Genomic DNA, 27,635 nt, shown 5'->3' with positions numbered 1-27,635 from the left:
TCCAAGATGCCATTTTGATGGGTGAGGAAGCCACTACAAGTTCTCTGTTGAATTCACACATTAGCCCTCTAACCACAGCAACGGGTAAAACACAAATCTGAGACACAGGGACATCTGGGGGACACATGTGAAAGGGAGGTATAACATCCACCAAAGCAAGTCAGCACCTCCAGATCAAAAAAATTGAGCACCTCTTTGTCACATGAACTGGTGGTAGATATTGTTCTGTCAACTGCAATCTCTCAAAGTACCACAGAGTCAAAGAGATCAGTTGACTGCGACAACTGATATCTAATGAAGCAGCTACACTGACATCTAATGCATCCTTTCAAGTATTTTACACAGCAATGACTTCTTGCTTCCTCTCCCCCCACCTCTGGCTCCCAAGTTATTTACTTGTCTTTGGCTTAGAGTTCTGAAGTGTAACATGAGATTCAACCCACACGCAATAAAGAATAGCTGATTTAAGAGTTACGGCGTGTGAGTGAGCAAAAGGTTTACCGATAGCTAGAAGTACATTTGGACAAATTAAGACTTCCTGGAGCTGAGCCAGGTCGGTGTTGGCTGTGGCCACGTGCACTGGTGGTAAATGGAACGGTGAGGTTAACAGGAACATCTGGTGACCTGCAAAGATAATGAATTCAGCAGAAGACTACTGGCTGAACTGAGTAACACTCAATTGAAAGAAAAGGAAACTGAGGATGAGTGATAATGTGTCCTCTTCTTTATCCTTCCTTTTATATTATCCTTTGTTGTTACAAGAAGGGTTATGATATGCTTCCATGCTTCCTTTTTGTTCTTTTTTTTTTTTTTTTACTTCATTCAAGATCAAATAAGCTATATTTTACACACTTAAAACATGGAGCAAGGAACAATTAAGACTATTGTCTATTGACTGTCATTTCTCAAGTGCCAATCAAGTGTCAGATCCATAAGAAACAATTCAAGAGCAATCAGGTCACCTTGAAAGTTTCTGGTTGTTTAATTAAGCACAGGCTAGAGATGTAACGAAATGTAATTAAGGTGGTGTGCTTTGTCCTGAGCCCTGCTCACTGTCCATGTCTTTCTTAAAGGACATTGTAAGTTCAGCACATTTGTACTTGCAGAGTCTTCATCCAATTGCTTTTCTTTTTAGCAGGAAAAATATCACTTCAGAACATTAAAGTATATTACTCCTGAAAGTATACAGGAGACTCTTCATCTGCATAAAGCCTTCTGAACATTTTTCCTAGATTTTCACAGTGGTAGTCTGTTTCTAGCAGGACTCTGAATCCTCTCACACAGGAAAAAAGAATTATAGTCACCTCCCATCATTTTTCGGCAGTTGCTGCAGCACAATATTCGTCAGGGACTGATAATAGGTCCTCTGCCTGCCTCACAGGTTTGCTCTCTGATAAGGCATCTCAGTGGGTCAGAGAAATTTTGTATTGCATCCTGTGCTGGGGTCATCCACCTGCCTGACTGGTGTGGGATGCTGGAGCACAACGAGCTTATTTCTGATATAGACGGGGCAAAATGCATTGCTACAACCTGGTGCTTGTCTGGTATTTACAACTGGGTAATTTTCCCATGTTGGAAAGGTGTGTTCAACAGCTGCAAAGATTGCTTCACATCAGGAGATGCTTCAATAGCTTTCACAAAGTCTTAGGCAGACTTCTGAGCACCTCCAGGACTAGCAGATTTTGGTAAAAATAAAGCCAATCTGGTACCTTTTGCTCAGTCATGTATAGTAACCTGCTCTAAGCTGCATAACCATGAAAGTAATGAGCACTGAAAACACATTTTTTCCATTTTTCAGTGTTGATTTTGGAGGATGGATGATTTCAGTTGAACTGCTGCTGCTACATGCCCTGAGGTCATTGCAGGCTTGTCACAGAAAGGAGACCGATTCCATTTAATTACCTTCTGTTATACATTTGACCTATCCAATGAAAAGACTGTGAAACAAAGATTAGTACTCTCGTATGGGTTACACATCATGCTTTGAGGTTGATAAAGAAAGAGAGAGAACCTTTAACACTCAGTTTTAAAATCTATGCATTTAGAAAAGTGTCAAACACAAAGCAGATGCTGAGTATATGAAAGAAGCCAGGAAGACTATGGGCAATCCTGGCCCCCAGTGAAGTCCTGGCAAAATTTCCATTGATTTCACAGGAATATGATTTATTTCTTGATGCTTGCAGTCCTGTGATGATTTTGACATGTATTATAAGCTTCGTTTGCAATGTGCATGTTGTTGCACGTTTTACACCCCACCCATTACTGACTGTTGAACTAGCTGTCCTTAAAAGGTTTCTTTGCTCAAACACTGCAGTGATCCCTCCCTCTGTAATAGAGTTAACCTCAAAGCAACCCACTCTGAACATTTGGAATGGAGAAACTTCAACTTATTAGTCATTTCTGGAAATTTAAACTAACTATCTAACACATGTTCAGTATAGAAAAGAGTTCATAGTAAAGCAGATCTAAAGGGAAAGGAATTTAAACTATGGGTTGCAATGCACTGAAATTCATGCTTAAAGGCTCCTGTGAGGTTTCAGAATTATAAAGATGATAGTGCACCATTTCGAAATCTATGTGTTGTTTATTTTCCCCTTTAAAAACATCAGCAAATACAGCCTCAGTTTAGATTAATAATTTACTATGTTTTTTGCTTCTCTGTTTTGTCAGATGCATGTTAAACAGTATTTATTAAACATGTTTGCTTCTTCATTCCTAAAGCATCCTCACAGTTAAAAGATAGGGTTAGGGGTTTTTTCAATATTTTCCAAAAGGGCTGCTTCTTCCACGTGTACTCTTCATACCGGAACTTAAATTTACAGATAAGTTATAAAAATCTAGAGAAAGCAACTTGGTGAAAATGCTGGCTGATTATTACATGATCAGAGCCACAGCTACAATTCTGTAAGAGTAAAAGAGTAGAACATAGAAGAGTAAAGGCCAAGGAATCAAATTAATTTAGCTGTTTTGCTTCTTTTCAGTCTCCTCATATTTGTTGTTACAGAAGTATGTTTTTGTTCTAGCTGAGTTCTGACCCTGTTGTGAAACAAAGAAAATCTTGCCCCATGTAGTTTATAATCAATATAACTCAAAAGAATCAGATGCTGATTTTATTGGCCATTCTTGAGGCTGTTTCCAACTTCAGAAGCAGAAAAGTAGCAGGCAGAAAACTGATCACAAGTGATGTGTAGACATTTGTAAGTACCAGCTGGCAAAAGAAAAGCATCTCCCTATAAAAAGCATGTTCATGTAGCAGAGATGTTGAATTATTACAACAGAAAATAAATTTAATCTGTAATTTCTCTCTTACATAGGTGGTTCTGTGGGGTTTTTCTTCCTCCCCCCATCACCGTTCCCACTGACTCCCAAGTAACCCAGGGACACTGGGGACAGGCAGGCCTGATTTGCTAAGCAAGAGATGAGGAAAGCTGGAGTGAGGTTAGCACCAGACAGTAAACATATCACCTAGTGAGAGCACAGTCACACAGCTGGACTATCTTGGCTCTCCCTCCCACACAATTTCATTAGGACTGTGTCTATCCCAAGACCTTCTGTGTGATTAATGCTGTTGTCCAGCCCTGCAGCTGACCTGGGGAGCACAAAAGGCTGGTAGATACTCATAAAGTCTCTGCACTAGTGGCACTAATAAAAAGAAACACAGAAGGAAGGTGTACAGCAAAATGCTACTTTAAAAAGAATCAGTGATCTGGATGGCTAGAGAAAACAGCTATGCACGGCCCAGGGTGAGCCTTGGAAGCGATGAAGCAAGAGAAATGCTTGTGTGTGAAGACAGACTAGTCTGGGTTGTTCAGGGATCAGGAAAACCAGGGAGGCGACACTATAAGCATTCCTATTATTTTATCAGACAAAATCTGTCAAAGAAAGTATTTGTTTTGCATACATTAGGGTGCCTTTCCTGTGTGCTAAACTGAGGATGGACAATTCTGCTCACATTGTGGACCTTAGTCCTCTCCACCTAGCAGCAGAGAGTCATTCCAGGAGGAAGCCAAGCCCTATTCTCAGCCCACCTGTGGTGAGATACAAAGTACGAGCACCTGAAATATCTTCACCAGTCATACTCCAACCTCAGAGAGCTTTTAGATTTTGGATGTTTGCGGGAAGATTTCATTCATAGATCCCTGCAACAGCTGCAGCTTTTGCTGACCTGACCAATAAATGCCAAGAGCCTTCCTTGGTCATTCAATAGACATGTCAGGACCTCTTCATGGCCCAAGTTCCATATAGTGAGCAAACATCAGACACCCAAGTAAAAAATGGGCCAAATGCCCTGCAAAAGCAAGAGTGAAACCAATATTTTCGGACTGATCAGCAAGCACTTAGCAGTGTCTTGCGTGCTGGATTTTAAGATCCATTACCATTCCTAAGCCTCATCACTGCCACTCGCTGCCACATGTGCCCATCCTCCAGCAACTGCTTTCACCTCTTTGCTTCTCTTATTCAATCCTATTTATCCACACACATCACACGTATTTTGACATATTTTGCTCCTCTAAATTCTTCCCCCAGTCTGTCTTTCCTAACTTTTTTTTTCTCTCCCCAGCTTCTTTCCTGTCTCGTAAAAAGGAGTCATCACTGGTTCGTGCCTAAGTTTTCCCCCTATATAGATAGAGCCAACGTGAGTTTTCAGTGTGACAAAAAGATTTTCCAATAAAGAGACAAAGCAAAGAAACAAGCAATGACCTGATATTTTCTACAACTCATTTTCTTTCCCATATTGATACAAAAAGGATGAGAAGGATCATGCTCTCTTAAATACAAAACCTAACAGCTTAAGAGCTGCACAACAACAAATAGAATCACTTTTTTTTTAATAACCTTTACCCTCGTACCCACTGCTTATCAATATCTACACTGTCATACCCATAGTAAATTCAGTAATCCCATCCTCTCAGCCTTGCTGCCTAATATTTCTTTCTACAACTTAGTGTGTCTTTAATTAGATAATTCTTAGAGCAGCAACTTTGTGTTTTCACTTTTACAGGAAATTGCTTGGCTCCTTGTGGGGCTGACTAAACAACAAATGCAGTCATAGCAAACCAGTCGATCCTCTTGAATTGCAGAAAACCTCTGTTGACTCAAACATACAAGAGTGAAAGTACACGACTGATTTGAAACGAAACAAACTCTTCTGTGGAGGAAATACTGATGAAAACTATTCTGTCCCCAAATAATTTTAAAATTGAGGGTCAAACAAATCCTAATAATTGGCAACATTGTTGTTTTTGAGAAGAAAGGTCTGTCAGAGGAGGCAAGCTAGAGAAAGAAGCGGAAAGAGCTGGCTTTATCAGATGAATGGAAGAGGAGGAGAGGATCTGAAATCTTGACTCTACATAGAAGTTTGCTTTAAATTTTTAAGATGGCCTTTTTGTTCTCTTAACCTGAAATAAAATTATTTACCTTTCTGATTTTAATGTTACCTTATGTGGGTGTATTTCACTTGTAGAAAATTAGCTGTCAGAGACAAGTGATATTGAATGGGATCCTTTCTGGACTGAGACACTTTGAGGTCTGGTCTATACAAAGATGATCCTCTGTGTGCCACTGTCTAAGTTCTCATTCCTGTCAGTGGACATCAGTGTAGTCTGTACAATCAGTGTGGAGAAATTCAGCCAACTGTAAATTACACTTAAAGTAAATGTTCTTTTGGGCTTGCTCACTCTAAACTGTACTTCTGTTAATTTTGGGAGCTTAGATATAAAGTGTTAAATTCAGGTATCCACACACAGACATCTGTTGTCATTTAGGACATCATAGGACACCCCTTTGACCCTACAGCTGCTGGACCACAAAGACATAGGTTCTGTGCTAAATCTGCCCTTCCTACTGGGAGTCCTGGACTCTCCATGGCATCTCAAGTGGCAAAGACCCTTCTGTTGAAACCGTTACCTCAGCCCCTAGGCCACATGCTGATGTGGAGACACCTAGATTTAAGAGATGGATTTGTTTGTTTGTTTATTTGTTTTAAACTACTGCAAAATCTGTTTTACTGGTAACTGGAAGGTGAGAGATGGACCTTTTCCTATCTGACAGTGCTTCATCAGTCTGCTAGAATAATCCTCCGTTACTGTGTGAGTAGGACTTTCAGACACCTGCTGCTGGGTGCACATATGACCTTGATTTCAATTGGATTTCAGCATTAGTCAGAAAGGCTAGGAAAGCACTAATAATGTAAGTATGCACTAAGATGTTTACAAATGGCCCTTCCATAAAGGACAGAAAACACTGGAATGCTTAGCAGACCACATTCACAGAGTGGCTTGTACCACAGCTTGTGGACACCAGTGAAAATGTGCATATTTTAAGAGGAAAGCCCTGTGTGTAGTGAGTGCCTCTTGTGTTTGCGGTTTTGCAGTAGCAAAATAATAAAACTACTGCAATTGGCCTTTCTCCAAGTAGGAGGGCAAGCCAATATTTTTTGAAGGCAGTCTGTTACAACATGAGTAGGTACTACCAATTCCTGAAGTCCTTGAAATTTTTAGAAATCTGCTCAGATTTGTCTGAAACTGGTACTATATCAGAACACTTTCTAATTCACTTTCCAGTGCAAGGGAACCAAGGCACTAGGCATCACTAAAGACATACTTAAACCTCAGCCAAAACAGAATATATCACTTACCTGGTGTAATATGACTTCACAATAAGGGACTCTCATTGAACCTGGACTAATGTTCCTTATACTGCATGTTCCTTAGGATCAGTTTTGTTCAATTTAAACTGACCCCCAACATACAGTTCTTTAAGGGAAACACTTTGCATAGGTTTTAAAATTGATCAGTCTTTGAAGGTAAAATATACTCTGCTTAGCTTAGGAAACACCTAACCTCAACTTTAGTCAATCATCCAAGTGTCAGGTATTTAATCTAAGTGACTTGTCCAGGCTCCATTTACAGTCAGTGGTGAGACTTAATTGAGTAGTGAGTACCTGCAGAGAATAATTCAACACACTTATTTTAAACACATAGTTTAGGATAAAATAAAGCGATGTTTGAAGGTGTCCCTCTCTCCCCATGGGCTTAATGGGAAGCCTAGAACACTGGTGCAGAAGATACCTGACATTTAAATGGTTAAATGAGATGTAATTAATCCTTCTTTTATGTGCTAAGATAGCACACACATAAAAGGTGAAAAGGAAGAGGAGAAGGAGAGCAGAGGAGGAGAGGGAAAATCAAACTGATCAGTCTTGTCTATTTGTCTGAAATCAAGGCTAAATACTAATGGAATACATGTGGGGTTGGTTGTTACTGGATTACACGCAAAAAAAAAAAAAAAAGGACAAGGCTTCTTATAAGCAAAGTTTATACAGTGAAGATAGATCATAAACCCAAAATAGCATTAACACTGATTATTTAGTGGTGTAACTGAGATCAGAATGTGTCCCCCTGCAGCTCTAAAAGACCTAATACCATGCACAAAAGTTTTTTCTCGCTTCTATTCAAAGCTGAATTTCACCCATTGTAAATAAGAATTCTCTGGCAACAGGCCCGTAACCTTTAAACTTTACTGGTCGATGATCTTATTACACAAAGGCTTTTTATCAGTAAACTGTGTCTGGATGGGAACCAAACTCCGACTCCTACTCCTTCTCCATGCCACAACATTTTTGTAAAGCTGAACAAACATATTACACTGAACCCAGGGCTTTGAAGTGTAAACATCAATACACTATATTAACACAAAACAGTCCAAAAATAAGACACTTATAGCCAAATTATTTCTGCAGTATGCAATGGCTAAACAATGCAATATCTTTACCTGAAAAGATACTGCATAACTAAAGTGTGTTTAAGTGTTGTCCAAAATGCATTATCATTCTTGTTTCAATTTTTCATCCCTAGGCATTCATGACTAAAAATAAAAAATAATTGCAAACCTGACAGTCTAATTTTAGAGACTGTGACAACTATTAAAAGACCATCATCGCATATGCAGATTTGAAGAAATTATATTACCTGAAAACACTTTTGTTATCTGGCATAATCCCTCTTTTCCACAAAGGAAATGCTGGATTTCTGGAAGTAGGTTTACCTGTGCATGAAAAGATAAGCTTTAATTATTTCATTCAGAGAAGTGTTCTTTTTCCTGGAGCCTTCAATGAGTTTGTGTTTCATTTATCAGAGACACCTTGTTTGCAAATCTCTTGCCAGTGTCAAAGGGGAATTACAACTTCACCATCCCTGCAATGTGGAATAATGACATTAAAGTGGGGGCTCTTCCTCCGTAGCCATCACTACACAAAATGTTAGACTTCTGGCTTTCCTCCTGGCTGTTGAGTTTTCACCCCTTCCCTACCCCCCTTTTCTGTTTCCGCAGCTTCTCTGCTCTCTTCCAGTTATCAATCACTGTCTGTCACAGCATGGAAATGGCCTGTGCCTCTTGAATCACTGTGCTGGAGAACAGTGGTAAGCTAACATAGCTAAACCACATCCAGGCTCTGCAACAAAGAACTGTGTTGCACCGAGGTATGGACATGCCAACAGTGAGTAATGTCAGTCCAATATTTAAAGTTATCCAGAGATATGGTCCATCTGGTTTAAGTCCCCGCTGTGCTGCAGACTTCCTGAGGGAACTTGGACAATTCCTTTGATCACCTTATGTCTCGGTCATTCATGTGTGAAACTTCTGGACATTGCAGAGTGCTGCAAGGACTATTATATTGCTCGGTATTAGGGGCTCAGTTAGGATCATATGGATAGAATGAGCAAAAAGCAGTTTGCAGGAGCCTGGGGTGTTTTATGATCTGAGACCTGAATCCAGAGCATGTATATTTTTAGCACGCTGGAACTGCTATATAAATCTCACTGGATACACTTAGATAAGGCATCCTGCCCCCAGGAACCCCAGTGTACATGCTCCTAGCTCTGACTTCTGTGGACACACAGCGGTTTTTTGCATCTTCGTGAACTTCAAACCTGAATGCCTTTCAAAAGCAGCTCTAACTCTCTCTGTCCCTCAGGTCAGAGTTTATAATTTCGGATCTTGCCATTATTATCTATGAAATTGTACTTTAAATATAAGCCAAGCTTTATCCATAGTTTGGTCACACCTTTCCAAACAAAGCCCTCAGTCTAAGTCCCATATTTTCACCAACAAATCAGGTGCTTATTTAGACATTTGCACATCAAAGTAACCTAAACTGTGCCCACAACAGGCTTAAGTGTAGACCAAAAAAAACAAACCAACAAACACCAAAACCAAAACCAACCAGCCAAACACACAAAAAAAACAATGCTGAAAATACCAAGAAATGTTGACACTACTGATGCTTTGGACTGTGAATAAGCAGATTGTAGTGCCAGGGTAAGGAACTCCCATGAAGGGCCTGAAGGAGAACACTGGTCCAGCTTGCACATAATCAATTGTAGGAACACTGTCACTGTTTGGTGAGGTGCCTAAGTTATGTTTACAAGGGAGCAATTACATTAGATTAAACTCCATAGCACTATAAGATATGAAGCCTAAATTAGTCCAGCTTTATCTTCTGCCTATGCTACTCCTCTGAAATATTGTATCCATTTGTTAATTATTTCTCCGCATTTCTGATTCTCTTTTCTAATGAGGTGAAGTGCTTAAATTTCCCTTTACTTCTGTAGACACTTTTGCTGCCTGATTTGTTGGTTGAGGGTGGCCAAGAATGCAAACTTTCAAGCCAAAGAAAAGGAAAACTTGACACTCAGTTGTAACAAATTTCAGTATTTACATGAAAATACTTAGATCCAAAATAATATATGATGTCCAAATGAGAAATTGCTTTTGGTCACTGAGTGTGATGTAAAGAAGAATAAAATTTTGGTATATGACAAGTATTTCTCAGTAGATAGGAAACTTGAAAAAAACAAAAATTGTATTGCCTTTAAACCATGCTGCTGCAGCATAAAATGAGCATCAGATACTCTTCTTTTTATGACTGGGTGCTGAAAACTTGGGCTAGCCCTGTCCTCTCATTCCTACAAAGGAAAACAGAATAATCTTGTACCTTTTGGAATAACTGCAGACGATGAAAGTCATCCATTTGAATGCAGCCAGTACCATCATTTTTTCTGGAAGATAAGCAGATCAAAAGATCCCAAGGGCCCACACCACCTATCAGGAAGAAAAAAAAATATTGAGAAATAAAACATCATGCAATTCCTATTTGAACAAAGAAATACTTAGCACCATATCCTGAGGAAAAGCAAACTTCGGAGCACCAAGTACATAAACAGCTACAGGTAGCAGAAGGGAAAAAGACATATTCACTACAACAGTTTAAGCTTTGGAAATATACTCAGGTATTTCACAGTAATCAGCTCCTGTTATACCTACCTTCTGATATCCAGTCCCTGGGTGTCTGATCTGTTTATCATTCAGGAACTAAAAAGTTCAATAACATGGTGCTGTTGCAATTTGCTCTTATTTTTCTGAACTCCTCAGCATGCACACCTATACATCCATTATGTGCAGTTTGATCTTCTGAGGTCTTTCATTATTGGGAAGTAAATTTTATTGGAAGTAATATTGGTCATGCTATTGCAAGTAGCAGGAATTTCTAGCCTGAATTTTGGTGTAGCAGCTTCCTAAAAATTAGACACCAGATTGCCAACATCTAGAACTGGTGCATAAGTGGGAATTAAGTTGCACTGAGCAATCAGCCAGCTTCTGAGCTAGCTCTGAATCTGCCTTTCTGGGGCAAAGCTGACCTGTGAGACAATGGGATTCTCTTGTCAGGAAACAAGCAACACCGGAGTCAGAGATGGCTGCTTCAAGAAGAGACAAAACTAAATTGCACCAATTAAAACACCATTACAAATTAGAAGATACAAATATATCTTGGAGTTTGCACACATCACAGCATGTGATGTGGTATAGAAATGCCAGTGTAGCTTCAAACAAGCTTGATCAGCTCCCTGAAGTGGTTATTTTCTTCCATATACAGCCTTCATCTGGACCAGTTCGAGATTATGACATCTCTTGAAAGTTTAACAGAATCACTACATCTGTTGAGAACACCAAGAATATGTTCAGTAAACTATTCCAGTGACAGGATGACAATTAAAGAAGTTCCAAACAGGAAAGGGCACCCAGAACAGATCTACAGCATCCAAGGCAGGGTACAGCGTTAGGTCAAAGCTCTCTGCAGGACAGCTGCTTCAGTGACTGGTTGCTTCATTCTTTTCCCAACGTTTGGAAGATTACATACATTTTATGTCATTTTGTGCTATCCATCTGTGAAACCTTCCTAATTTTATTAGATAACCCTCTAAACTGGGTCACACTGATGGCTCAAAGAGATATTTATTTTGGGTGGTTTCCCTATTCAAAATATATTTTTTTCCCTATGCCAATTGCAATCACAAAGCAGAGTTCAGATTTTGCTTAAGGAGATGTAGCACTCAATTTATGTTAAGTACAGTAATGAACTGATTGTGCAGAATGAGTTCAGGAGTATGAAAGTAACAACCACCTTTTTGTTTATAAGCAGTGAGACAAAGCCGAAGAGATGAATTTTCAATAAGTTACACTGCACCCATTACTGTAAAGAATCCTTCAATTTCACAATATGAGAACGAGTATTATGTATGGTACAAGGATAATTAAGGCATGTGAAATTTAGGCAAGACAGATTCGCTACACACTCCCTTGTGAAAGAAACAAACAAAAACTGCAGGTTGATAAAAATGGCATATATAGAAAATATATGAAACATTAAAGAAACATGCAAGAAAATACTTCATTTTAGTGCAAAAGATTGAGAGTGTTAACAACCTACTTGATGGCCTCACCAGCTATGTAATTATCAGATAAGCAAGAGGTTATGCCTTTTACTAGTAAACACCTTTGAATAAATCATTATAACTATGTATAAAGCACAATGCTTAGCAGTGTGCGAATTGAAAGGGAGCTCGAGGGAACTCCATTTCTCAGCAGCAGCTCATTTCCTTCCCTTGTTTATAGTTATACGTCCTGGCTAGGGATGAATTTGATCCTGACTCCAAAGTATATGCTGCACTGTGTATCATTTGCCTTTAGGACACAGCAGGGTGATCGATATGAATGTACTGAAGAGAAGGAAAAAGGACACTTGAACATAGCATGTTTTCAAGCCAGTGCCCAGGAAGTAGAACAGTTAACTGCTAGGAACAATTTTTCAGGAGGTGTTGAATGCCTGCCATTACTTGTGTTTCCTATTTAGAGTAATTAGACATCTCGCCAGTTATTTCAGCACAGAACAATCAGAACTGAAACATATCTATTTATAGAAAACAGGAGACTTCCTATTAGAAAACCGCATACACCTAGTGCTGTCCCTTAGCTGACAGAGCAGTCTGACTTCTATTTAAATGTATAAACACATTCCTCATCAACTACACCTGAAAACATGTTCTTGGAAAACATAAATGAGAGAGGCATGTGTACAAACAGTTTTTTAGTTTCGGAACAGACTCCTCTGTGAATAGATATAGCCTAGAAACTGCCTGTGTCATTCCTCCTCCAGCTTAACTTTTTCTGGAGACAAACATCCATGATCATGAGACCATGAGTCTGTCTCCCTTCTGCATATTTCATAATTATAAAACTATATCTCAGTGAAAAAGTGGTAGTGTTATTAATATTCCAGTAACATCATGTGGGCCAGGCAAAGGATCACAAGCTGTCAGGCACTGTATTTTAACACAGAAGATCTCTTTCATAGAAATAGTATCTCAAGTAAAGCAAGATAGAATATGTGAGCTAAAACAGTCCACAATAAAAGAGAAAAGAAGAACAAAAGTGACAGTAGTAATACAATTCATCTGTATGGAAAAACTCATGCTTCAAAATGTATTTAGACATATTTAATCAAGAAACATTAATAACGTCTATATAATTCCATCTTCAAGGTACATACTCTTTTGCTGGTTTCCTGCATACTTCATATCAGATCAGTCTTTTACAAGACATTTGCCGTGGAAGTCTAAAATGGATACTTCATATCTGAAAATTTAAACTTGCAATATACATGAAGTTTTTTACACACAAAGGGTCTTGTCTACAGTTTCTAAAATCTTCTTTGCTTAACTCAGCAAAGCAGAGGAGCTCAGTGTGCAGGAGCAGTAGACTGGTTAACCAATACAAAGTCCTACCTCAGGGAGATGGTCTCTACTGCTTTGTACATTTTGCATTTGCATTTTCCAGCAGTAACTTCTTAAAAAGAGCATATAAAATTGTCTGTTCATCCTCTTTCTAAGAATCTTTTCAAACCAAGGTTTTTTAGTTCAGCCTGTTAATTAAGGCCTTGCCTACACAAGGAATGTTCATTTGCAGAATTATATTGTATTATGCAGGCAAAGTTACCTTAATATGGATATGGATTATGCTGGCAGCGTGATGCTTCTATTTATTTTAGGTCAGCTTTTCCCTGCCTCACCTCCAGTCTTTGTAGCCCCATCTTGCAGTCCCATCTTAAAAAGTGTTTGTGTACCTGAGATGTGTATCTCGTGTTTACATAAGAATATCAACCCAAGTTGCTAATCCAAGAGGCAGTAGTACAGCATTCTTTGATTCCAACCTGCTGTGACCACCTTTAATTACCCTCATTCTGAACAAGTCAAAGTATATGATATACAATTTAAAGTGCAATAAATATTAACTAAAAATTGATATAATGTATAAATTAAAATTTTCAACAAGATACCACTGTTTTTATTGGCTTTGACCCTGACTTGTTCCTTGGAATAATTAAAATGGTTAATGTGGAAAAAATAATCTAAAAGATAATCTGGGGAGAAAAGAACAAACATGTTTTTAGCAGCAGTGGAAATACCAGTGCAGAGACCAATAAAAACATTTAACTTTTTCTAGAAAAATATTCTGCGTGGGGGGATGGGGAGGTGGGGTGTATTCTGATACTATAGATTAAAGTGAAGAGAAACAAAATGAGAACTGTGGGATTTAGCTGGGTTTTGGGCTTACAGCATATACATTTTTTAGATGAACACCAAGAATTTCTGGAGCTCTCAAATGAAGTCATCTTATTCCTACCTTTGAAATCATCGCATTCTTCCCATGAGCTATGGCATTGGAGGGTGGATTTTGCGGGAAAACTGTTAGATGTCTATATACATAAGAAATATTATTTGATGTAACCAAATAATTATTTGATATAACCAAATGAGTAAGTTTCATCTCAGTATCATAGATTGAAATTTCAGTTTTTTAGTGTTAAGGTCCTCCTTCTGAATCTTGAAATGAAAGCACTTTGAAAATCAAATATAATTTTCATCTTTTATGCTTATATTTCTGTACTCCATTCATTCTGGGAAATGAAAAGGCTGATCAGCTTTATTTTTATTTATTTGCAATTTTGCACTCGCTCCCACCATCACCCTAAAAAGAATCAATTTGTAAACATTAGGGGCTAAGAAGATGACAAGAAACAGCCAACATTTGTTTGTCAAGAACACATCACACAAAACTAATGTAATTTCTTCTGACAGAGTAACTAATTTAGTGAACAAAGGAAATAGAAGCGATGAAACAGTTCGACTTTAGTAAAGTCTTTAGACACTGTTTCCACATAAGGTACCTATTTGGTAGAGTCCACAGCTATTTGAAAAAATGAAATGTACACTATCAAAGTGGATTTTTTTTTTTTAGTAGAACCTCAAAGCATCCCCCACTGTACATTCAGTTCTGTTCAAATTTCTCATTAACAAATTGAAAGATGGAACAGTAAGTGCATTTATAAATAGCAAATGACACCAAGTTAAGGGAAACTATAAGTACTTTGGCAGACATTATTAGAATTCAAAATTTTGACATATGGTCCAAATTCAACCTGAGGAAATTCAAAACAAGTTCAAAGTGCCATAATTTGGAAGGAGAAATGAGATGGACAGATACTATTGGCCAGAGAGCACTACTGCAGAAAAGGACCAGATTCATAAACTGTGTATGAATTAACAATATAATATGTAAAAAATTCCCCATATAACTTTTGAGTTGTTGGCAAAGACTTATTGGGACTGAAAGAGCTGACTTCCCCTCCTTTAGGGTTGCAGTTTGAATTTATCCCACATCACAGAGAATTCTAAATAATGGGGACTATTCCATTACAATCATAACCCTGCAGACATTAAGAGTTGTAACAAAACCTGCTTACGAGTGTTATATTCAAGGAATAGGAGGTAATACTGCTGCTGCGGTTGGTGTTGGTCATACCCCAGCAGTAACACCGTTTCTCAGGTTTGGAAAACATGGTTTCAGTAGAAGGTCATAAGGGGGTGGTGGGTTTTGGAAGACCTTGTACTGAGTCTGACTGGGTTGGAGCTAACAATCTTCCTAGCAGCCCACACAGTGCTGTCTTTAAGATTTTTGATCAAATCAAAACATTTTAGCTACTGCTGAGTGGTGCCTGCACAGTGCCAGCGCCTTCTCTGTGTCTCACTCTGACACCCAGCAAGTGGGCTGGGGGTGCACAAGAATCTGGGTGGAGGCACAGCCGGGACAGCTGACCCCAACTGACCAAAGCAATATCCCATACCATATGACATCATGCTCAGCACGTAAGCTGGGGGAAGAAAAAAGAAGGAGGAATGTTTGGAGTGACGGCATTTGTATTCCCAAGTAACCATTACACATTATGGGGCCCTGCTGTTCTGGAGATGGCTGAAACCCTGCCTGCCCAGGGGAAGTACTGAATGAATTCTTTGTTTTGCTTTACTTGTGTGCATGGCTTCTGCTTCACCTATTAAACTGTCTTTAACCCAGCCCACAAGTTTCTCACTTCTACTGTTCTGATTCTCTCCCCTATCCCAGCGGGGAGGGGTGAGCGAGCAGCTGGGTAGCGCTTAGCTGCTAGCTGGGGTTAAACCACAACACCAAAAACCAAATATTTACCCATCCAAAATGAATTGTCCTTTGTATAATAGTCACTGGAGGCAGGATACAAAGTAAACATTTTAATTTTCCGCAAAGATTATATGAAGAAAAGTTTCTAACCGCAAGGATGAAGTACTGGAATACGTTACTTTAAGGAGGCTACAGAATCCCTGCCAAGGGAGATCCTGAGATTTGCATATAATGCTTTTTTAAAAGAAATTCCCCTCAGCTATACTTAAAGCATATTTTCAGAAGGCACCTTTGAGCAGCATAGATGCGAATAGAAGATTTTCAGGAAATGGTATTGTTGAGGTACTGATGCGTTAAAATGTATTCAAATACACTTTTGGCATGTTGTGATCTGATCTGTAAAAACATGAAATTTGATTAATGTAGGTTTTAGCTTCATGAATGATGAGTCTACATGGAAAAAAAAGTCAAACTTCTCTGCTCCTGCAGGGCAATGAAGTGAGCACAGATTGAACTGAGTTTAGTGAGGATACACATATTTATGGAAGCAGCCACTTGTGTATAAATCGAACTTTAAAAAAGACCAAGGAATATACTTTACAAAGCAGGCTTCATCCCTGAAATGTAGTCAATTTATAGGAGACAATGGTTTGCCAGTCACGAGTTTAGAGTGGAAGAACTACCAAGTGTCTGAAAGACAGAACTACTGCCTCACTGCCTGGCTTTGGACTCTGGGCTTGATTTTATGTCCCTCAGCATCTCAGAGGGCAGCAGCGTCAGGCAGGCTGTGTGATAGGGTTTGGGGATGTGGGAATTCTACACCCCTGAAGATCTGAACTTCACTGATAACGTTCCAGGGAAAAATATCCTTTGAAGACTATTTCTGGCTATGGCAGCTTGGCTGTCTCACTTGTGCAAAGATCAGAATGCCGCTTGTTGGACTGAATGCTTTCTCTTTGTTAAAGATACTGCCTTTTATAAGTTTTTGATATCACTTTTCATTTGTAGGGCATGTCTCATACCTAGGTGTGCAGGAATTTTCCCCTTAAAGAAGTAGTTATTGGAGGTATTTTAATTTTTCTTTTGGCATGGCTCTTTATAGTCATGAGCTATCACCAATTTGAACTCACTATACCAACAGTGAAGAAATGATCACTCTGGTTAGTAAAGATAGCATAGGAAAAGACAATGAAGTTCCTGATATTTTCTGACTTATTCTGGAAAGCGGCTGTTCACCTGTCCATGTGCAAACCTCTTGCTGTTTCACACAGTGTGCTCCATACTACCTGCTGAGATTGACTGTACTCTGCCATAATGCATGGTCCAGTCCAGTAACCACCTGCTGAACTTGACAAATTAGACTGAAATCTTTTGACACATTAATTGCAGTGTAATATTATAAGTGTAAAAAACCCCCCACCTTATGTATGAGGCTGCAATTGTTGGACGCAGCCAATTCATTCACAAAATACTTCATAGAGTTTCTGTACAGCTGCCAGGGGAAGGCTGCAGGAATCCTGGGGACAGTCACTATTCACTCCCTTTGAGGATGATCATGGTTTTATTTTGGCTCAACTACCCAACAATTAAGAAGAGGATCTGAAGCGCCAAGGGAAGCATTCTTTGTGGAGAGGAGAGGCTGGTGTGAACCAAGCGGAAACAGTCTAATTGCCAGGGCAGCTCATCTGTCCCTGAGCAGTTTAGCACAAATCGTTTCCCAGTCTGCAAGAATTAATGCAGCCACATCTGTGTTCAGCATTTAGAGGGTAAAACAGTCATTTGGAGTTCTGTCTCAGTGCCTCACCCACAAAATCAGAGTAATGTTTGACTATTCTGGATTTCTTTTGCAAGTACTGCAGAGACATGTTAGGTCTAACTACAAATGGGGAGGCCTAGTGCTCCCACTTTCGTCTGAGAAAAAAAAAAAAAAAGAATTATTTTATTACCATTTCCTTACATCAGGAAGGGCCAAGCTGCAATGCTGATTTTCCTGTTAATTCAGAGCAGAATTTTAAAAGTACAAAAATAAATGTGTGTAAGAAGCCAAGAGCTACCAGTTCCTTCCAGAAGAACTCTTTTCAGATTTGGCCAGATGTTTTCCTTTTTCTGCCTGATCTCAGACTCTAAAACTGCCCTGGACCTACTTACCAAGTCAACCAGCTACCACCTTCCCACTGGAATAATTGCTAGTACAAGGCAGATAACTTTCTCTAAAAGAAGCAAAGGATACCTATTGCAGGCACAAATACCAGAATGAACAAGAGACAGGACAAACCCTTCTCCATTTATATCACATTCAGGCATTAACAATCCCTTCTTCACTCAACAAATTACCCTACAAGCACAAGAGAATTTGCAGACCTACAGCAGATAATTTAAAGTGGTGGTTTTACTTTGTAGATAACTGGTTGCCTGTAAGACAACAAAAGTTAGTACACAAAAAATTGCTGTACTATTAAACTATATCCACATGTTTTTTTTCTGTGCAACAAAAGAATGGCCAGAATACTGGAAAGAAAAGTGACAGAAATACATTCAAAAATTATATTAGTCTGACTTTAGGAGAAGAGTACTGCAGTATGTAAGACAGGTGCATGAGACGGGTCCTAGTTTATCGGGGAGAGACTTTCTGAGTCTAGCAATTGTTCTTCCCTGAGCTGTAATACAGACCATAACTCTAACAACCTATAGTTTTTATTGTGGCATAATCTGTCAACTGAAAGTATGAAAATATGCTGTCAAAATACTTTCTAAGCTACAGCAGAGTTCAAAAGCAAACACGTATTGGATCTCACTGAGATGGAGCTAATGTTCCCCATAGCAGCCCTCATGGTGTTGTGCTTTGCATGGGTAGCTGGCAAGGTGCTGGTAAGACACCAGTGTCTTGGCCACTGCTGATCAGTGCCACAACAGCATCAGGGCTGTCTCTCCAACATTGTCCCCTCACCAACAGGCTGGGGGAGTGGGAAAGATCTTGGGAGTGTACACAGCCTGGATGGCTGACCCAAACTGACCAAAGGGATATTTCATACTATATGACGTCTGCTCAGCAACAAAAGCTAAAAGAAAGGAGGACTGTGGGGATATTAATAGTTACATTTGCCCTCTGGAGCAACTGCTATGCATATTGGAGCCCTGCTTGCCAGGAGGTGGAGGGACATCACCTGCTGATGGGAAGTAGAGAACAAATATTTTGTTTTCTTTTGCTTCTGTGCATGGCCTTTATGTTTGCTTTATTAAACTGCCTTTATCTTGATCTACAAATTTTTTCAATCTCAATTTCTCCTTTCTTACCTGTCTTACTGAGGAGGGTAGCAATAGAGTGGCTTGGTGTGCACCTGGCATCCAGCCAAAGTCAACCCGCCACAAAACAAAAGGAAAATATGTAGTCCAGACCCAATGGCAAATACATCAGGGCAATTCAAACACTTAAGCCTGTTTTTCAACTTCCATGCTTACACACTATGCTTTGCATGAACATTCAGATTACTCTGGTATGCTCTCCACACGTGGGTACTTTCTGCACAACAAGCCTCAGTGAAACTAAAAGCATCTAGTAATCCAATATGGTATGCTCTACTTGTATGCAAGCTAACAAGGCTTACACCCCTAGCTGCTCCCAAATGTTGGAATTCTTACTCTATATATATTTTATACAACAGGTAGACTACCACAGTCAAAGCTGCTAGATATGTTTCTCACTTGCACAAGAAAGCATTATGGGACTGATACCTAACCTTCCCCACAACAAGAGTACTTGGTACCTCTAATCCACCTGTGTGGGTGCTTCCTTACCTGCAGTGAAGGTGGAGAAAGAAACTCTCTGACAGATAAGCCAGTATAAGAGACAATAGAGACAGGCTACTAGAGATGGACCAGGATGAAGAACCAGGTGAAAACTGAAAAGAGAGGATGTGCACATAGGGAGGAGGTGGGTCATGCAGTTGAGATATGCAATGATCAGATTGGAATGAAGAAGCTCATGGGTAGGGCAACTCTAGCTAAGGAAGTTATTGTCTATATGCTCCATCTGTCACAGGCATCAGAAAATTTGCAGTGATGTCCCTGACTTGGTAGCAGGGTTTGGGGCTGAGCATAAGAGGTGGCACTGGACCATTCATTGACCAAAGGAAATAAATCAAAACATTACCAAATTTTCGTACTTGCATTCCACTGAGGGAGGAAGACTACACTGCTTCATGCGATTAGGAGGGTGTTCAGCTCTCCAAGCCTCAGAGGAGAGGAAAGAATAGCTCCACCTTGCTCTGTGCCAAGGAAAAAGACTCTGCTTGACACAGTTTCAGTTGGACAACCCTCACTGCTACATGATCCAAGTTATTCGAACAGAAACTCTTGGGACTATATCCAGGAAAGAACTTCATATCCCTGTTCTGTGCACCCCGAGGCAAAGTCATGTGGAAAAGTAGAATGCGGTCATGAAGTAGAAGGATTTATCATGAGCAAATGAGTCAAATTAAAGTTGAAAAGAGTGCACGTCACAGCTCTGAGTACCTAACTGTGCTGTTTGTGCACATACATACCCATTCTAGTCATATACTCACAAGGTCTTCAAGTTCTCTGCTTAATTTGTTTTATTTAAACTTCTGATAACATAAAGAAAACTAGCAGTTTAAAAATGTGAGATAGTTACCTCTGTCACTCACAGAGCAGAGTGGCAAAAGGAAAACAAATACATGCAGCAATGAAGAACACATTGGGGACAGGAAAACCTGCTCTTGGCTGAGTGCAGACTTGTAAGATGGAAAACCAACAGAGTCAATAGATGCATAATCACCAGGATTCAAAAGTTCTCTTACAGAAGCTGTTACTAATGCTTCGATTACTTTTGCAGAGAAGGAAAAAAAAAAAAAAAGAGATTAGTTTGGCCTGAAGCTCTGTTACTCTACTGGGAGAAACTCAGAGGAACACAGGTTACAACTTTCAGACCCATGTCTATGTTGCTGAATAAGCAGAGTTTAGGATTGCTGTGTTTGCGGGTTCTGTGATAAAAAGCTGATCTGCAGATGCACCCAACAGTGTCCAGAGAAACTGCAGCAGGTGGAGGAACCCAAACAGTGCCCTGCTCCAGCTGCTCTCAGGGACATCATAGGAGTAGGATCTGTCCACACAACACTCTTCTCTCTTATGCACGTGTACATGTGCACACACATACTCAAAGGAGCACAGAGGCACAAAGTTGGGTGAGGGAATTCCAGTAACCCTGTCAGAGAGACACGAGCCACTGTCTGGGGGAAACTCAGCCCCAGTGTCCATGAAGATGAGTGAACAGGAGCCCCAAAACACCTTCTAGACCTGGACAGGGTGAGGAGCACATTACCTAGGGGTTTGGGACCCAACATGGGGTGCAGGGGAAGAGCACTTCTCAATTTTTTATTACAGGTTGTTTAGTGGAGGAAATCAGAAGTGGGAAAATAAGGTATCAAGATGTGTTAAAAGAGTAACAAGCATGGGAAAACAGAGGAATAAAGCAATCAAAAAGGCTTGTCATGTCTAAGCAGTGGGCTGTTTGCTAGTCCTGGCCAGCCATGCCCTGCACCTGCTCAGGGCAGTCTGTCCTTTCCTCTCATTAAGCTCCATTTCTATCACTTTTCCTGGCAGCAAGGCTCTCTCACGTGTGTGTGTGTGTCTGGGGCTCTAAGTGCAGCCCTGGGTGTGGGACCAGGGCTTGGAGGCCAATGTGTCCACGGTGGCAGCAGCTGCTGCGGATGCATGAGAGCATGTGTGAACACTGGCAAGTGGATGATGCTGCAGGTGCTGATCACATTTGTGTGGGCACTGTGTCTGTGTGTGTTGATCTCTGCGGCTGCTGTGTGTGGGTGTATGTGTGGTTTGCAGGTGTGTGTGGGAGGTACCAGTGTGTGTGTGGCAAACAGGTGTGTGCCTGTGCCCGCTGGGAGCACACACTCAGCCCTGCTGCTGGCTGGACCCGGGAGCATGGAGCTGTGGTGGCCTCGCCTCCGTCAGGCTGATAGATTTGGCAATCCCTAATTTGGATGCATGTGTCCATAGGAGCTACAACAAAACCAAGAGGTATTGAAGCATCTTCCCCACTAGACTATAATCCAGCCTGCTGATCCTGCTGCTCTTACAAGGAAGAATCTGGGTGTTAAAAGAGGCACATGCAGCAAACGGAAAGAGCCAGAGGCTGGGAAAAAAAAAAAAAGATTCAATGTGAAAGTAGCACCTGAGGAGGAGGAACTGTGGCCAAGGAAACCAAACTGTCAGTCTGAGTACACTTTCCATGCTTCCCTTCAGCCCAACCTTTCTACCGCTCCTTTGCAACAGACTGAAAACATAACGAGGCTGAGCTGAGAAACCCTCTGAATGACAGCACTAATGAGAATTCATCACTGAGTTTAAAGCGCAGAAACTGCACTAGAGTTGAGAAAACAGCCTCTTCTGTGGATATAGAGGAGCCCCAGGATAAGCAGCTGAGGTGTAAGATGGGTATATTTGTCTTGATGTCCTATCTCATTCTAGTTACAGTGAATTAGGATTACAATTACAGTGTTTAAAGTACAGTGTTTGATCACCATTGCAAGAAACAAAGACATTTCAAAGTCGGAATGGCAGCCCTTTATCACTGCATTTACAGTCCTTGGGCATCCTATGCCAACACTATTTAATATGTCAGATTCCTTAATACCCAAGAGGCAGGAAACAATCAGAATACTGAAAAAGAGAAGCTTGGGAACAGAGGCAATGGCTAAACTAAACAGTGTCAGGACATGGCCTCAACCGCTGGCCTTCAAGCATCCTCTGTGTTTGTTTTCTTCTCCCTGGGTGGCCATGCAATGCCCCAGGAGACAGCTCAAGCCAGTGACAGTTCCTAGATCTCTGTGAAGAGCAGGCCACCCTCAGTCAGGGGAAAAGAGTTCAGATACATGGACATGAGCCATACGGCATCACTTGTCCTCAGGACCAGGGAACTGACCAATTTTGTTTATGAGTTAGACAAAACCACAGAAGACGGTGATGCAATAGTCATGTAAGGGAGATTTCCAGCTGTACCCACATATACTGTGTTATCCACAGAACCCTACACTGCCTTTCAACAAAACCCACCTGGAATGCCATAGGGTAGGGAAAGTTGGAGATACAGACTATCATGTTGAGCATCCTTAGAACATGGGCTCTAAAGCGGAAGTTAAAATCATCTCTCCAAACATTTTAAAGAAATATAGGATCAGACCTCTCAGTTTTGAAGGTCAACAGAAACCTCCACATTGTTTGATCTGCAAAATATATGTACTGTAACATCTGGGATGCAAATCAGACGTGTTGTGGTGCTGGGTAGAGAGGAAAAACCCTGCTGCTCTCTCCTACCTCACACATCATCCTGTCATAAAGAGGGCAGCCTGAATGGTCTACAGTTACTTCCTGTGCCAGTACTTTTGTGAGTACTTTTTTCTTTCTATTCTTAGAGCTTTCTCCAAGGGTCCTCTAACCTTTTTTTATTTTCTAAATCTGTAGCACTTCATTCCAAGTGAAAATGCGGTTAACATGTGCCAAACTCTATGTATTTGAAGTCCGTGTCTTCAGCCCTACCCAGAAAATTACCTCAATTATTTTTTGTTGAAGACTGACTTCTGGAAAGGTCCCAGTGATACTCAGCCTCACTGTGGCTGTGAAAACCAGAGTGAGGGCTCTTCTTTTTTTTGAGACAGATTTGCTGAAGCCAGATGACCAAAAAAATCAATTGATTAAATGCCTCATTCCTATTTAGACAAATACTTTACTTCTTGATCTGGTCCAAAATAGCTAAGTCTTGTTCTTACTTTATCAGGTTGTTTAACAAAGTGCTTCAATATGTTGACAGGCTTTGTATTTAATCTGTTGGGGAAGAAAAATTTAAAAAAAAAAAAAAAGAAAAAAAGAAGAAAAGAAAAAAAAGTAGCAAACAGTGGTTTTCTTCCAAATAAAGAAAAAACGGTTTTGTCTTTTACCACTTTATGCTAAAAGTCCTTTTGCAAAAAATTGATCAATAGAGCTGTATTCTGTCAGATCTAAAATAACTGTGGTTCTGCCAGATTCTTCTTGCACTTACATAATCCAGAAAAAAACATAGTATATTCTGTGTTCATACACACTTATAGTAGCTGCTATTAATTAAAAATGAAACCCATTTTTTATAGCTAAATATTTATTTTGGAAAGCATTACCACAAATGTCAGAAACAAAGTCATTACAACAATGAGCTTGTTATAGAAACATTTTATGGCTTGAATCATTTGTTTCAAACTTTCCAAAATGCATACCACTCAGCTCTTCTGTCCTTCCCTTGTTCAAGGTCTGAATATATTTTACTTACATGAGGCACCCTTGAGGGAATATGTTTAGACTATATTTTTTTATTCTTGCTACCAGTTAAGGTTGCTCATCTTCACTTCAAATCCCTTCTTACTTCTTAGTCCAAATCCATTCCATATTTTGTCTTTCTGTTGTTAAAAACGAACTTTGTTTTTTAAGGAAACATGGCTGCCAGAAATGGCAGAAATTTTATATATACATTATTTCTAGTCAAAGAGAAGGTACCACTTCTGTACATTTTTTTTTTAGGGATCTGAAAGGTCTTGTGACCAACTTGAAACTGAGGGATAGTTTTGATTTCTGAGTACATCAGAGAATGTTCCTTTCTCTTCAACACCCATGCTAACTACAGTTACCTCCAAATGGACAACCTCAGCAGGTGAACAAAAGAATATTCAATATTACATTGAAAAATCAACATTGAGGGATTTTAACAAGCATCGGAAGGGTAGAAAAATCAGTGTCCTCATGAAGACAAGGTTCCCATTTGATGTAAAATAAGCCAGTGCAACAACAATACAGTGTGTGAAATTTTCAGAGACATGTTCTAACCCATGGGTGGCTCCTGCACTTTTGATGTCTGGGGCATTTTTGGGATGCAACAGTCAGAGGAGCTGTCAGCTGAAAGTGGATGCAGCTGGAGAAAGCTGGAATCTGAACCTAGGAATGGAGTGGGCTGGCTGCAAATTACAATGAAGGCTCACGGCTCACACAGTGGATTAGCTTTTTGCTGTCTGAACCAAAGTCACAGTAGCTAAAAAAAAAAAAAAAAAAAGAAAGAAAGAAAAAAGGTTTGGTTTCAGTGGTATGTAGCGCCTCTATATAAAATGGGAACACAATGATGAAAGACAGCACACTTCTCATCACAGCTGACCAGGGCGCAGAGCCAGGGAGTGCATCAGAAAGGGTGCAGAGCTTCCAGCAGCCAGAACAGCGGGCAGCACCAATGCAGCAGCGCCTTTGTTTTGACAGAGCGCTCTGGAGGGGCTGCCACTGGCTTCTGGCCAGGCTCACTGCCATTCTCCCAGCACCTGTATTAATAGACAATCATCTGACATTTAAGAACAGACACATATATTTATAAACCAGAGTCTCTGCTTGAACCCTATCAGAGCCAGGACTCATTTCTTACAGTGAAGCATTTTAAAGATATTTGAATAAACGATTACCTGCTGTTGCCTTTTTAACCCCTAGGCTACATTTACAAAATATTGCCTCAAACCCTTGTATAGGATTTCCATGTTTCTAGCATATTATAAAGCTTGCATACTTACACCTTAATCCCTTGTATTTATTTAATTTCGGTGGACGTGTACACTGTTGCTTTCCTTTGGCCAACGTGTATCTGCCTGGACACTGGTGTTTTTCACATTCTATTAACATGACATAATTTATTCCAGCAAAGTTTTAATTTTAGCTCACTGTGTAATCAGCATGTAACGTTTTCATTATTGTGAGTTCTAAGTCAGCCCAATAAATACCACTCTCCACTGGACTGCATGTTCTGTTTATATGACTAAAAAGAACATTGGAAGAAAGGTATGTTTGGTAACTTTACGACTGAATGCTACATTTTGGTTTTAACTTGACAAAGTTCAATGTGCTTATGCTTTTGTTATGAACAAATAAAGAATTTATTTCCTCGAGGAAAAGAGTCCATTTGAAACAGGGTTTTTAGTACGATTCTACAGAGGGTTTATTTTAGTGGTATAAAGAAACAGTCTGTGTGATCTTCTGCTAGAAAACCATGAATGTGTTCTGCCAATAATTAAGAAAGAGAATACATATTGTTCAGAAAACTATATGATGCATTTAGATTATCTAACAAGAAACCACAGCATCCCATTAGAGAGCAGCATTTATTTTGGTTTGTCAGAAACTGATGTGTTTTGTACTGAAAACAACGATGTCTGCAGCATGAGACCAGGCATCCACTTTCAACTTTATGGCAAATACCCAGGCCTAATTTCTAGAAGAAAAATTAAAATGTGATCAAGACAGTGTATGTTTCTGGTATACATTTTCTTCCAAAAACTACATGAACTTTCATTTTAAGGAAGCAGAACAAATTTAATGAACATTAAGTGTGCTTGTAAATCAGTATGCTCCAAGGATCGCATTTCCACCTATTTTTCTTGTTTAGGAAGTTCCTTACTCAACCACATACGAAAGGAATGCCTCTGAAATGTATGTTTTACTTGTCAAAATTTTGCACAGTCCTCACATGACATACATTTTGCATTAGGAAACCAACCAGTTTTGCATACTGTCAGCTATATATTTGTACCGACAGCCAAAATGATTTTTTGGAAGAGAATTTTTATCTGCTAGATTTGAAGATACACATGTATTTGTATGGTAATCCACAAAATACTTCTGTAGCTCTCCTCACCATTGTTATTTTGCACAATATTTTAAATTACTTACTTATGATAGAATGATCTTGTGCTTTTGCTGGCATGCTAGGATCTCTAGTCCTGCTTATTTAACCTTACCTCCACAGGGTTGTTTACACTTTCAGAACCTGATTTCAATTTACTTTAATTTTCTCAGAGACTTTTGTATTTATAAAAGCTGAGCATCTAGTGACCTCTCTATTCCTGACATTTCCTTTACTCTCCACTATGAAAAAGAACAAAAACCCCAGTGTCCCATTTCTGTTCCAAAAAAACTAAACTGCTTCCTTCAGTGGGTTGGTCTTTGTAATTGAAAATGGCAACCAGATGTTTACAGAACACACCAGCAATTTTCCTTGAGGCCTTTAGTCTTTGTAATTGTTTGCTAAAGTTAGTTGGGCTTCATGGAAACTTGTCTGAGGCTGTAACAAACAGCAAGTAGGGTTTCCTCCCAACTTTACTTACTCTGAACAATTAAAAATGAAATAAAATTAAAGTTAGAACTAATGCTACCTACTTCTGATAATGTATTTCAAACTCCATAGAAAACGACTCAGTAAGGGAGAACATTTAGATCTTCTCTTAGCACTGATTTTTACATGCCATCCCATGAAAAACATCCCTTTTTCAGATTATGTTGCTTTATATCTCCTCAAACTTCAGCTGGTTATACACCACTGACATTGTGCTCCCTTCCGTTTTCCCTGCTCCTGTCAGGAGTATTTTCTCATAGGTTTGTATTTTTTTATTTTTTTAGATTATTTTGCATTTTAGGAAGATGCTGTAAACTACATATTGTTCAGTTAAAGCCCTGAGTCAACACGGCTCATTTGTACCTGAAATCTCTTCACCTGTTTAAGAAATCACTATGTTTTCCCTTTTTAGTTTCTATCTAGTTTCTATCTGCCTTATTTTCTCAAGGATAGTCGTAGACTTCAAGAAATCTGTAAGTCCATCCTGTTACCCCACAAGGGGACACAATACACCGAATAAAATCTCTTTACCTAATATTCCAAGACCTCTGAGATTGAATGCTCCACAGCTCCATGCGATATATTTTATTACTTCATTAGGCTTACC

The 27,635-nt window shown here is 39.7% G+C and overlaps 1 protein-coding gene across 3 annotated transcripts in view; it reads right to left on the bottom strand.

The window, feature by feature from the left end:
* Positions 1 to 27,635, bottom strand: part of CPED1 (cadherin like and PC-esterase domain containing 1) — a 148,253-nt gene that overhangs the window by 102,414 nt on the left and 18,204 nt on the right. For all 3 annotated transcript variants that reach the window (XR_010469575.1, XM_005507728.3, XM_065048827.1), the window contains 2 exons: positions 9,995 to 10,101; positions 7,971 to 8,046 (listed from right to left, as the gene is read on the bottom strand). Coding sequence is in view for 2 of the 3 variants with exons in the window: in XM_005507728.3 (XP_005507785.2) it covers positions 7,971 to 8,046; positions 9,995 to 10,101 (183 nt within the window). In the remaining variant the exon portion in view is untranslated. The remainder of the gene's footprint in view (positions 1 to 7,970; positions 8,047 to 9,994; positions 10,102 to 27,635) is intronic.

The sequence above is a fragment of the Columba livia genome, chromosome 1, assembly GCF_036013475.1.
Source record: "Columba livia isolate bColLiv1 breed racing homer chromosome 1, bColLiv1.pat.W.v2, whole genome shotgun sequence".
Classification (NCBI taxonomy): Eukaryota; Metazoa; Chordata; class Aves; order Columbiformes; family Columbidae; genus Columba; species Columba livia.
Note: the sequence above shows the minus strand (reverse complement) of the source record. Positions and strands in the feature narration are given on the sequence as shown.